At 38.9% G+C, this 14,124-nt stretch overlaps 1 protein-coding gene across 1 annotated transcript in view; it reads left to right on the top strand.

Annotated features, from left to right (window-relative positions):
• The window catches only part of LOC110460254 (serum paraoxonase/arylesterase 1-like), a 46,055-nt gene that overhangs the window by 26,320 nt on the left and 5,611 nt on the right, over positions 1 to 14,124 (top strand). Inside the window, exons 3-9 of the mRNA XM_021513072.1 lie at positions 1,903 to 1,979; positions 4,964 to 5,019; positions 8,451 to 8,601; positions 8,959 to 9,082; positions 9,563 to 9,763; positions 11,799 to 11,880; positions 12,335 to 12,472. Coding sequence (XP_021368747.1) covers positions 1,903 to 1,979; positions 4,964 to 5,019; positions 8,451 to 8,601; positions 8,959 to 9,082; positions 9,563 to 9,763; positions 11,799 to 11,880; positions 12,335 to 12,472 — 829 coding nt within the window. The remainder of the gene's footprint in view (positions 1 to 1,902; positions 1,980 to 4,963; positions 5,020 to 8,450; positions 8,602 to 8,958; positions 9,083 to 9,562; positions 9,764 to 11,798; positions 11,881 to 12,334; positions 12,473 to 14,124) is intronic.

Here is a 14,124-nt window from a genome sequence, read left to right on the forward strand (position 1 = left end):
ACCCTAGGTTATACACAAGTGTCCTACCCTTGGTTATACACAAATGTCCTACCCCTAGGTTATACACAAGCGTCCTACCCTAGGTTATACACAAGTGTCCTCCACTAGGTTATACACAAATGTCCTACCCCTAGGTCATACACAAGTGTCCTGCCTGAGGTTATACACAAGTGTGCTACCCTAGGTTATACACAAATGTCCTCCCCCTAGGTTATACACAAATGTCCTGCCCCTAGGTTATACAAAAGTGTCCTACCCGAGGTTATACAGAAGCGTCCTGCCCTAGGTTATTCACAAGTGTCCTGCCCTCTGTTATACACAAGTGTCTTCCCCTAGGTTATACACAATTTTCCTGCCCTAGGTTATACACAAAGGTCCTACCCCTAGGTTATTCACAAGTTTCCTACCCTAGGTTATACCCAAGTGTCCTGCCCTAGGGTATACACAAGTGTCCTGACCTAGGTTATACACAAGAGACCGGCACTAGGTTATACACAGGTGTCCTACCCGAGGTTATAGACAAGTGTCCTACCCTTGGTTATACACAGATGTCCTACCCCTAGGTCATACACAAGTGTCCTGCCTTAGGTTATACACAAGTGTCTTACCATATGTTATACACAAGTGTCTGCCCCTAGGTTATACAAAAGTGTCCTACCCTTGGTTATTCTCAAATGTCCTTCCCCTAGGTTATACACAAAGGTCCTACCCCTAGGTTATACACAAAGGTCCTACCCCTAGGTTATTCACAAGTTTCCTACCCTAGGTTATAGACAAGTGGCCTGCCCTAGGGTATACACAAGTGTCCTGACCTATGGGGTATGCCGTACCTAGCGGCTCTCGTTTTTGCGTTTAGTTTTATAACATACACCTACTAATGTTATACACAAGTGTCTTACCATATGTTATACACAAGTGTCTTCCCCTAGGTTATACACAAGAGACCGGCACTAGGTTATACACAAATGTCCTTCCCCTAGGTTATACACAAATGTCCTGCCCCTAGGTTATACAAAAGTGTCCTACCCTTGGTTATACACAAATGTCCTGCCCCTAGGTTATACAAAAGTGTCCTACCCGAGGGTATATACAAGTGTCCTGCCCTAGGGTATACACAAGTGTCCTGACCTAGGTTATACACAAGGGTCCTACCCTTGGTTATACACAAATGTCCTGCCCCTAGGTTATACCCAAGTGTCCTGCCCTAGGTTATCCCCAAGTGTCCTACCCTTGGTTATACACAAATGTACTACCCCTAGGTTATACACAATTGACCTACCCTAGGTTATACACAAATGTCCTCCCCCTAGGTTATACACAATTTTCCTGCCCTAGGTTATACAGAAGTGTCCTGACCTATAGGGCATGCCGTACCTAGCGGCTCTCGTATTTGCGTTTAGTTTTATAACATACACCTACTAATGTTATACACAAGTGTCCGGAACTAGGTTATACACAAGTATCCTGCCCTAGGTTATACCCAAGTGTCCTGCCCTAGGGTATACACAAGTGTCCTGTCCTAGGTTATACACAAGAGACCGGCACTAGGTTATACACAGGTGTCCTACCCGAGGTTATAGACAAGTGTCCTACCCTTAGGTTATACACAAGCGTCCTACCCTAGGTTATAGACAAGTGGCCTGCCCTAGGGTATACACAAGTGTCCTGCACTAGGTTATACACAGGTGTCCTACCCGAGGTTATACACAAGCGTCCTGCCCTAGGTTATTCACAAGTGTCCTGCCCTAGGTTATACACAAGTGTCCTGCCCTAGGTTATACACAAGTGTCCTGACCTATAGGGTATGCCGTACCTAGCGGCTCTCGTATTTGCGTTTAGTTTTATAACATACACCTACTAATGTTTACATGTATACACATGGTTATATTTTACGAATTCCAGCTTCTTCATGCACTACGAGAAGTATGACGTAATAGCCCGACACGCTCCTGGTCCATGTGTGCCGCTAGACGGTGCAGGTAAGTCACGTAGTACAGACAATATTAATAGAATTTTGAATGATGTAAAACAAACTTTACTATAAATTGAAACACAAGGGAGCTAACCGAGTGTTATCGGAGATTCACCTATAATGGATACTAAAGATAATAAGTTTTATCGATTGACCTCGTAAGTTAAACTCAATTTTGCTGATGGAACGGAGTCATTGCTTTTTGACTTCAGATGGACACTGTATAACTTATCCTGAGCTTCTGCCAAAGATTTGTAAATTAGAACAGTAATTGCCACCACACTCGTGGCCATAGTGAACGGTTACATTAATTTACTTTTACGGGAGACATCATGACGGATGCTATATTAGGAAACGCCCATCCTCCTTTAGCGCTTCTTTCTTGAGTTCTCCTCTGTCGCTGTCTACTTTGAGCCGTATCTACCTTGGGTAGTATCTACTTTGGGCAGTCTCTACTTTGGGTAGTATCTATTTTCGGTAATATCTACTTTGGATCGATAGTATCTACTTTGGGCAGTGTCTACTTTGGGTAGTATCTATTTTGGGTAGTATCTACTTTGTGTACTATCTACTTTGAGCCGTATCTACTTTGGGTAGTATCTACTTTGGGTAGTATCTAATTTGGGTGGTATCTACTTTGGGTAGTATCTAATTTGGGTGGTATCTACTTTGGGTAGTATCTATTTTGGGTAGTGTCTACTTTGTGTAATATCTACTTTGGGTAGTATCTACTTTGTGTAATATCTACTTTGTGTAGTATCTACTTTGTGTAGTATCTACTTTGGGTACTATCTACTTTGTGTAGTATCTACTTTGTGTAGTATCTACTTGATGTAGTATCTACTTTGTGTAGTATCTACTTTGGGTACTATCTACTTTGTGTAGTATCTATTTTGGGTATTATCTACTTTGTGTAGTATCTACTTGGTGTAGTATCTACTTTGTGTACTATCTACTTTGGGTAGTATCTACTTTGTGTACTATCTACTTTGAGCTGTATCTACTTTGGGTAGTATCTACTTTGTGTACTATCTACTTTGGGTAGTATCTACTTTGTGTACTATCTACTTTGAGCCGTATCTACTTTGGGTGGTACACATGTATCTACTTTGGGTGGTATCTACTTTGGGTAGTATCTACTTTGTGTAGTATCTACTTTGGGTAATATCTACTTTGTGTAGTATCTACTTTGTGTAATATCTACTTTGTGTAATATCTACTTTGTGTAGTATCTACAATGTGTAGTATCTACTTTGTGTAGTATCTACTTGGGGTATTATCTACTTTGTGTCGTATCCACTTTTGGCAGTATCTACTTTGGTTAATATGTACTTTGTGTAGTATATACGTTGTGTAGTATCTACCTTCTGTAGTATCTACTTTGTGTAGATATTACACAACGTAGATATTACACAAAATAGATATTACACAAAATAGATATTACACAAAGAAGATACTACACAAAGAAGATATGACACAAAGTAGATAATACCCAAAGTAGATATTACCCAAAGTATCTACTTTGTGTAGTATCTACTTTGTGTAATATCTACTTTGGGTAATATCTACTTTGTGTAGTATCTATTTTGGGTAGTGTCTACTTTGGGTAGTATCTACTTTGTGTAATATCTAATTTGTGTAATATCTACTTTGGGTATTATCTACTTTGTGTAGTATCCACTTTAGGCAGTATCTACTTTGTGTAGTATCTACTTTGTGTAGTATCCACTTTAGGCATTATCTACTTTGTGTAATATCTAATTTGTGTAATATCTACTTTGTGTAGTATCTACTTTGTGTAGTATCTATTTTGGGTAGTGTCTACTTTGGGTAGTATCTACTTTGTGTAATATCTAATTTGTGTAATATCTACTTTGGGTATGATCTACTTTGTGTAGTATCCACTTTAGGCAGTATCTACTTTGGGTAGTATCTACTTTGTGTAGTATCTATTTTGGGTAGTGTCTTCTTTGGATAGTATCTACTTTGTGTAATATCTACTTTGTGTAATATCTACTTTGTGTAATATCTACTTTGGGTATTATCTACTTTGTGTAGTATCCACTTTAGGCAGTATCTACTTTGTGTACTATCTATTTTGGGTAGTATCTACTTCGTGTAGTATCTACTTTGTTTAGTATCTACTTTGTGTAATATCTTTTTTGGATAGTATCTACTTTGGGTAGTATCTACTTTGGGTAGTGTTTACTTTGGGTAGTATCTTCTTTGTGTACTATCTACTTGAGGCAATATCTACTTTGTGTAGTATCTATTTTTGGTAGTGTCTACTTTGGGTAGTATCTACTTTAGGCAGTATCAGCCGTTGTCAGTATAATGTGACCGAGCAGAATGCGGTGCTTGGTGATTTCGGCATGGTATTTCAGTGAGATAGCAAAAAAAACGCATCAGATTCGCGCTATCACAAGGAGGCAAATACACCGATATATCTTGTATACGGCACACACACACATGTGCACTTACACAACACACAGGAAGCAAGTCCTTAAATAACCTTGACGGTAAACAAAAACAAAACTAACCAATCCATGTCAAGCTAACCTGTAAATTGAAATAAAAAAAAATAGCTTTTCAATTATTTTTTTGATTTTCAGTTAAATTATACTGATGGGTAGTATCTACTTTAGGCAGTATCAGCCGTTGTCAGTATAATGTGACCGAGCAGAATGCGGTGCTTGGTGATTTCGGCATGGTATTTCAGTGAGATAGCAAAAAAAACACATCAGATTCGCGCTATCACAAGGAGGCAAATACACCGATATATCTTGTATACGGCACACACACACATGTGCACTTACACAACACACAGGAAGCAAGTCCTTAAATAACCTTGACGGTAAACAAAAACAAAACTAACCAATCCATGTCAAGCTAACCTGTAAATTGAAATAAAAAAAAATAGCTTTTCAATTATTTTTTTGATTATCAGTTAAATTATAGAACACAAAATGGCTGAATTACTTTCCTTTGTAGATGATGGGTCTGAAGATCTAACCATTCTTTCTAGTGGGTTAACATTTATATCGTCTGTAAGTACATTTTACCATTATACCGAGCGGGCTAACATTTATATCATCTGTAAGAATGGTTTACCATTATACCGAGCGGGCTAACATCTTAATCGTCATTAAGTATAGTTTACCATTATACCGAGCAGGCTAACGTTTATACCGTCTTTAAGTATGGTTTACCATTATACCGAGCGGGCTAACATTTATATCGTCTGTAAGTACATTTTACCATTATACCGAGCGGGCTAACATTTATATCGTCTGTAAGAATGGTTTACCATTATACCGAGCGGGCTAACATCTTAATCGTCATTAAGTATGGTTTACCATTATACCGAGCAGGCTAACATTTATATCATCTGTAAGAATGGTTTACCATTATACCGAGCGGGCTAACATCTTAATCGTCATTAAGTATGGTTTACCATTATACCGAGCAGGCTAACGTTTATACCGTCTGTAAGTATGGTTTACCATTATAACGAGCGGGCTGACATTTATACCGTCTGTAAATATGGTTTACCATAATACCGAGCGGGCTAACATTTATACCGTCTGTAAGTATGGTTTACCATTATGACGAGCGGGCTAACATTTATATCGTCTGTAAATATGGTTTACCATAATACCGAGCGGGCTAACATTTATACCGTCTGTAAGTATGGTTTACCATTATAACGAGCGGGCTAACATTTATATCGTCTGTAAGTATGGTTTACCATTATAACGAGCGGGCTAACATTTATACCGTCTGTAAGTATGGTTTACCATTATACCGAGCGGGCTAACATTTATATCGTCTGTAAGTATGGTTTACCATTATAACGAGCGGGCTAACATTTATACCGTCTGTAAGTATGGTTTACCATTATACCGAGCGGGCTAACATTTATATCGTCTGTAAGTATGGTTTACCATTATAACGAGCGGGCTAACATTTATACCGTCTGTAAGTATGGTTTACCATTATACCGAGCGGGCTAACATTTATATCGTCTGTAAGTATGGTTTACCATTATAACGAGCGGGCTAACATTTATACCGTCTGTAAGTATGGTTTACCATTATACCGAGCGGGCTAACATTTATATCGTCTGTAAGTATGGTTTACCATTATAACGAGCGGGCTAACATTTATACCGTCTGTAAGTATGGTTTACCATTATACCGAGCGGGCTAACATTTATACCGTCTGTAAGTATGGTTTACCATTATAACGAGCGGGCTAACATTTATACCGTCTGTAAGTATGGTTTACCATTATACCGAGCGGGCTAACATTTATACCGTCTGTAAGTATGGTTTACCATTATAACGAGCGGGCTAACATTTATACCGTCTGTAAGTATGGTTTACCATTATACCGAGCGGGCTAACATTTATACCGTCTGTAAGTATGGTTTACCATTATAACGAGCGGGCTAACATTTATACCGTCTGTAAGTATGGTTTACCATTATACCGAGCGGGCTAACATTTATACCGTCTGTAAGTATGGTTTACCATTATAACGAGCGGGCTAACATTTATACCGTCTGTAAGTATGGTTTACCATTATACCGAGCGGGCTAACATTTATACCGTCTGTAAGTATGGTTTACCATTATAACGAGCGGGCTAACATTTATACCGTCTGTAAGTATGGTTTACCATTATAACGAGCGGGCTAACATTTATACCGTCTGTAAGTATGGTTTACCATTATAACGAGCGGGCTAACATTTATACCGTCTGTAAGTATGGTTTACCATTATAACGAGCGGGCTAACATTTATATCGTCTGTAAGTATGGTTTACCATTATAACGAGCGGGCTAACATTTATACCGTCTGTAAGTATGGTTTACCATTATACCGAGCGGGCTAACATTTATATCGTCTGTAAGTATGGTTTACCATTATAACGAGCGGGCTAACATTTATACCGTCTGTAAGTATGGTTTACCATTATACCGAGCGGGCTAACATTTATACCGTCTGTAAGTATGGTTTACCATTATAACGAGCGGGCTAACATTTATACCGTCTGTAAGTATGGTTTACCATTATACCGAGCGGGCTAACATTTATACCGTCTGTAAGTATGGTTTACCATTATAACGAGCGGGCTAACATTTATACCGTCTGTAAGTATGGTTTACCATTATACCGAGCGGGCTAACATTTATACCGTCTGTAAGTATGGTTTACCATTATAACGAGCGGGCTAACATTTATACCGTCTGTAAGTATGGTTTACCATTATACCGAGCGGGCTAACATTTATACCGTCTGTAAGTATGGTTTACCATTATAACGAGCGGGCTAACATTTATACCGTCTGTAAGTATGGTTTACCATTATACCGAGCGGGCTAACATTTATACCGTCTGTAAGTATGGTTTACCATTATAACGAGCGGGCTAACATTTATATCGTCTGTAAGTATCGTTTACCATTATAACGAGCGGGCTAACATTTATACCGTCTGTAAATATGGTTTACCATTATAACGAGCGGGCTGACATGTATATCGTCTGTACGTATGGTTTACCATTATAACGAGCGGGCTAACATTTATATCGTCTGTAATAATGGTTTACCATTATACCGAGCAGGCTAACATTTATACCGTCTGTAAGTATGGTTTACTATTATAACGAGCGGGCTAACATTTATACCGTCTGTACGTATGGTTTACCATTATCACGAGCGGGCTAACATTTATATCGTCTGTCATAATGGTTTACCATTATACCGAGCGGGCTAACATTTATATAGTCTGTAAGTATGGTTTACCATTATAACGAGCGGGCTAACATTTATACCGTCTGTAAGTATGGTTTACCATAATACCGAGCGGGCTAACATTTATATCGTCTGTAAGTAAGGTTTACCATTATAACGAGCGGGCTAACATTTATACCGTCTGTAAGTATGGTTTACCATTATCCCGAGCGGGCTAACATTTATATCGTCTGTAAGTATGGTTTACCATTATACCGAGCGGGCTAACATTTATATAGTCTGTAAGTATGGTTTACCATTATACCGAGCGGGCTAATATTTATTTCGTCTGTACAAACCGTGATTCAGTTTATGGTTACATGTGCTATTTGCTTAAAATTTATCAATTCGATCCATCTATTGCACACAATTTTTAATTGTGTTCTCCGACAGAGATCTAGTGACCTGATGCTATACTTTCGATACAGACCATGTGACATCATTGGTGGTTATAACCACACAATAGCAGGCGATTGTAAAATTGTGAATAATTATTTTGAATTTTAATTCACATTTTTTTCAACTGCACATAATCTGTTCTCGTTCAAGTTCTATTTAGTTATTTATTTTAAGCTCTTAGAATTTCGTTTCATTAAATAAATCATACGTGAAGGGTTTTCGTTGTAAACCCTCTATAAAAGACCAATAAGAAATAGTAGTAAAATGTCCATATTTGTATAACAGGGGATATATCCCAATAAACGAGGCCGAATCCTTCTGCTAGACATGAACGAGCCGTCCCCGACAGTTACAGAGGCGCAGATTACAGGGGACCACTTGGACTTGGCTACATTTTCCCCTCACGGTATCGACACCTGGACGAATTTGGACACGGGTAAATATATCAACACAACTAAGTTCTGACGATCTCTTACCCTTATATATAACTAAAAACCGACACGAAAGAAGTTTACGTCTTTTAACCGGGTAATGGGCTTTACTGATAACTTACACTTGTCTTGTCTATATGCAGTTTTCTTGAGATGACAGTTGACATCCATAAATCGTACTTAACAGGTCATTGTTTGTACATTTCCAAAGAAGGTAATCTCGTTAGCTGAAATTTGATGAGTAAGGTACATGTGTCATATATCTTATCTATGTAAACTCTCACAACAGCATAATTGGAGTTCTTTATTGGGACATATAAAATACTATAGATCAGTAACTGGCATTCCCTCCTCTTTTTCAGGCGAGATAACACTGATGGTGATTAACCACACCCCAGACCACGAGAGGGTCGAGGTGTTTCGCTACAGGAAGGAATCAAAGACATTGGTGCACTTTAAGTCCATTACTAGTCAGCTATGGGGCAAGTAAGAAACAACACTAAATCGCTAGTATATTGGTGCCAAGAAGTATTGGCCGTTTTTCTATTTGAATAATGTCTACATTTGGGCAAAGGTGTATACCCTGTCCCATTCCCCATGGCCAGAAAGTCGTGTGTACTCTCTCCTAGTTTCTGTGATCATGCATCGGTGTATACCTTATTCTTGTTCCTTTTGTTTGTTCATCTGGTTAATCTTTCTCTGTTTAATGTCCAGAACCTTTTGCATAAACAGTCTGAATTCCAATAGACCTGTCCTAGTCCTTTTCCTTGTCTTATTTAACTATCTGCCTATGACATGTGTTCCTTGTCAAGTCCCTAACTTTGTCATTTACGAATCTCGGTCTGAATGTTGAAGTCCTTTCAGACTTGTGTGTATCACTATTAGAATCTGTAAAGTGTACATATACCCTGTCAGGTATAATTTCTTGATCCCCTGATGAGTGTAAATGTCGGTGTATTTTTTCAGTATAAATGACCTGGTGATGACCGGTGAGAATTCGTTTTACGTCACTAAGATACTACACTCTTTCCGTCCCTGGCTGAGGTTGTTGGAACACAAACTCATGCTGGCCCTGGGGGAGGTCATGTTCTACGACGGAGTCAGTGTCCGCAGCGTCGCGGGGGGTCTACACCTACCTAATGGCATTAACATGTCACCGGACGGTAGGTAAGCAGTGAAGCACCAAGGCAGATCTGGAAAAGTCACCGGACGGTAGGTAATCAATGAAGCACCAAGGCAGATCTGGAAAAGTCACCGGACGGAAGATAATTAGTGAAGCACCAAGACAGTTCTGGACAAGTCACCGGACGGTAGGTAAGCAATGAAGCACCAAGACAGGTCTGGGCAATTCACCGAACGGAAGATAATTAGTGAAGCACCAAGACAGTTCTGGACAAGTCACTGGACGGTAGGTAAGCAATGAAGCACCAAGCAGGTATGGACAAGTCACCGGACGGTAGGTAAGCAGTAAAGCACAAAGCAATGTCCAGACAAGTCACCGGACGGTAGGTAAGCAATGAAGCACCAACACAGGTCTGGACAAGTCACCGGACGGTAGGTAAGCAGTGAAGCACCAAGGCAGATCTGGAAAAGTCACTGGACGGTAGGTAATCAATGAAGCACCAAGGCAGATCTGGAAAAGTCACTGGACGGTAGGTAAGCAGTAAATCACAAAGACAGGTCTGGACAAGTCACTGGGCGGTAGGCAAGCTGTGAAGCATCGAGACAGGTCTGGACAAGTCACCGGACGGTAGGTAAGCAGTAAATCACAAAGACAGGTCTGAACAAGTCACCGGACGGTGGGTAATCAATGAAGCACCAAGGCAGATCTGGGCAATTCACCGGACCGAAGATAATTAGTGAAGCACCAAGACAGTTCTGGACAAGTCACTGGACGGTAGGTAAGCAGTGAAGCACAAAGACAGGTCTGGAAAAGTCACTGGACGGTGGGTAATCAATGAAGCACCAAGGCAGATCTGGGCAATTCACCGGACGGAAGATAATTAGTGAAGCACCAAGACAGTTCTGGACAAGTCACTGGACGGTAGGTAAGCAGTGAAGCACAAAGACAGGTCTGGACAAGTCACCGGACTGTAGGTAAGCAGTGAAGCACCAAGACAGTTCTGGACAAGTCACTGGACGGTAGGTAAGCAGTGAAGCACCAAGGCAGATCTGGAAAAGTCACTGGACGGTAGGTAAGCAATGAAGCACCAAGACAAGTCTTGGCAATTCACCGGACGAAAGATAATTAGTGAAGCACCAAGACAGGTCTGGACAAGTCACTGGACGGTAGGTAAGCAGTGAAGCACAAAGACAGGTCTGGACAAGTAACCGGACGGTAGGTTAGCAGTGAAGCACCAAGACAGTTCTGGACAAGTCACCGGACGATAGGTAAGCAGTGAAGCACCAATACAGGTTTTTGGCAAGTCTTAATACATTGAAGATAAAAGAGATTTAGGTAACCATCGTCCATTGCTTCCCTTATCACACACACTGTCATTCTTTTTTAGCACCTGCTCATTTGGAATTTTTCTGACTTTATTTAGAACCTCATCTGACAACATGAAATCTAACAGGGAAACAATTATGAGGGTCACCAATAGCTAAATTGTCAGCATTATCGTATTTTGATTTCAAACTCGATAAAACTAGGGAAAATTATGAACAAAATATAGATTGATATGGAGACGTTTACAGTTTAAACAAGGAGAATAAGACCATATGTGTTCCGGAAGGGTAAGTGTCTACTGCCTGATTGATGTCACCCACTACGTATATGTTGGTCAAATCAAAATAATACCACGTCCTCAAAGCGAGAACAAAGGAAGTGACAACGGAAAAAGAAAAACATTAAAGGGCATGAGAATACCAAAATCCTCGACCTATTTATAACAAAAAGAAATAGCACATTTCCAGATGGCGTCATGATGGTGACCGTAAACCAGTCCATAAATTCATCGACCTGGATCTTTGACCTTTAACCCTGTATTGTACGTTTGTCTGTCAGCGTTCGATATCTATCACGGAAATGTTGATATTTGGAGCAAAAATACAATGATCTGTAGATATGCTGATTCAGTAATTAACATATGTATTGTTTATCCTTATCAACATATTTATCCGTTTTTGGTTTAATTAAATGATTTCAACAAAACTTAGTTATCGATACCATCATTTTAATCGACTTTTTTTGACGTACTAGGTTCCTTTATGTGTCTGAGGGAGGCAGATACCAGGTGAAATCCTGCGAAATTTTGGAAGACAATGAAATAAAATGTATCGAGGTAAGACATTTGGTCGATTGAAAGGTTTGGTATCCATTATAGTTTTAGTAATGCCTTGTTTGGTTCTCGTATGTTATGCACCTATACATGTATATATAATACCAGTAACGAAAGATGCCATAAAGATTGTTAGGAAGAGTACAGCTTACCTGAAGTTTCTAGCCAAAGCCGTAAATATTCAACGCTATAAAGAGTTTTATGGGCAACTTCCTTTTTTCGCTGTAACTGCATTTGTGAATATGTTTTTTTTTATTATTTTGACCTGCAGTACCACAGATGAGTCCTAAGTGGGTGAATAGGCCAAACATTGCAGACAAATGTTAGCTTTGTTTGGCTTTCTGCATCGTTGTTCTAACAGGTGCTTCTTACTCGGTATTGTTAGTGATTGCTTTAGAATACATGAGTATATTTGTGAGGCTGATGCAATGTCCTTATGTCCACCAAACATGTACAGGACATATTTCTGGACACCAGTTTGGATAACATAGAGGTTGACAAACTGACGGGCGATCTGTGGATCGGATGTCATCCTCGCTACCACCAGATCGTCAAACACGACGCCAAGTACGGGGGTACCATCACTCCTTCACAGGTTAGTTGGTAGAACACCACGTGCTACTAGGGTCAAACGTCAGTTGTCAATGTGATACGTAACGTCACATGTTTATGCATACAACGTCATGTGTTAAAGGAGTTAAACGTCACATGTAAATGCGGTATGTCGTCATTTATTTGTTAGTTTCCCGTCTTATTCAATATTTTTCGGTATGCATTAATTTAAACTGCCTTTTAGCTTTGATGTCATATAGATTTTATTAAGATGTCGTAATCAGTAATTAGAAAATGAAAACTTATTTAACAACATAAGTGAATATCGTATAAATGTTAATACACACGTCTATAATTACTAACTTATTTGCAAAACAAATGAGAGTACGTTAAGTGTGAGCAGAACCGCAAGAGAATTTACAAACGTTCAAGGAGAAAAACATCATGTGTTCCATAATGGCAGGCGTCTTTTGGTAATGACGAGATGAGTTATGACAGAGAGGGGTGTTCTCGTTTCCCCCACTTTTTATATAACAAAGGAAATTGTTGATTTAGGAAGACAATGGCAAACCAATTATAGTCTGTTTCATACTTACCCACAGGTAACTTACCTGTGTGAAAGTTACCTGTGTGACTTGTAGCTTTGTTTTTGGTAAAAATAAGGTTTTAATACTTTTTTGAGGTTCAAATATCTTTATATGTAATCGATATATTTTTGTACTTAAACATATGTAGAGTTTACAGTCAAATATTTACATTACACTTTTAAACAGATAATATAGAATATAACAGCACTACATAAGAGTTCACAATACATTACAATTTTAAAATACATTACCAATATTCACATATTAAGAATAGTAAAGTTTAGTAATAGCAATCTCAAGTTGACCCCCCTCAAATGTATATCATATCTCCAATGTAAATTTCAAGTCCAAAAGCCAAGAGGCAGATGTTGTTATCTATCCCAAATGTAAGAGATGTTAGCTTTATTTGATACTTATATATCATGTATTGGGAATTACGGGTTATTGTCCTGCACCGCAGATTGAAAATATACATTTATTATTTTTGAAAACCGTATTGGGTGTCAGGAAAACAGTAAATAATGCCATGGTGTATTTTGAACTTGGTCTTTACGCTTTGCATATACAGCGTAGGATTGCTATTGTAAAGTACTGGCTGCAAATATTAAAGACTAATAACTGTATTTTGAGGGCCTGTTACGATGAACTTTTAGAGCTTTATAACAGGAAACCAAATTGTAAAGCAAATTGGGTTTATCATCTGAGACGTGATTTGTGTACGTTGGGTTTTGGAGATGTGTGGTTGGCACAATGTGTACCAAATGAGAAATCTTTTTTATTATTATATATACAACGCATAAAGGATAGTTTTATTCAGGAAATGAGAAACATATTCGAGACATCTTCAAAATGTTTGTTGTATAAACACATTGTTGACCGTTTTGATCTACCATGGTATTTTACAAAACCGCCATTTAGAAAAAATATATGTATTCTTGCGAATATAGAATGCAAGCACCACATAACCTTAATATAGAGACAGGTAGATATAATACAGTGTCTCGAAACCAGAGATTGTGTACTTTATGTGATCTTGGAGATGTCGAGGATGAGTTTCATTTCATTCTTATGTGTCCTGTGTTTTTAGAATTAAGAGTATCGTATATCA

This window comes from Mizuhopecten yessoensis, unplaced genomic scaffold (assembly GCF_002113885.1).
Source record: "Mizuhopecten yessoensis strain PY_sf001 unplaced genomic scaffold, ASM211388v2 scaffold10343, whole genome shotgun sequence".
Classification (NCBI taxonomy): domain Eukaryota; kingdom Metazoa; phylum Mollusca; class Bivalvia; order Pectinida; family Pectinidae; genus Mizuhopecten; species Mizuhopecten yessoensis.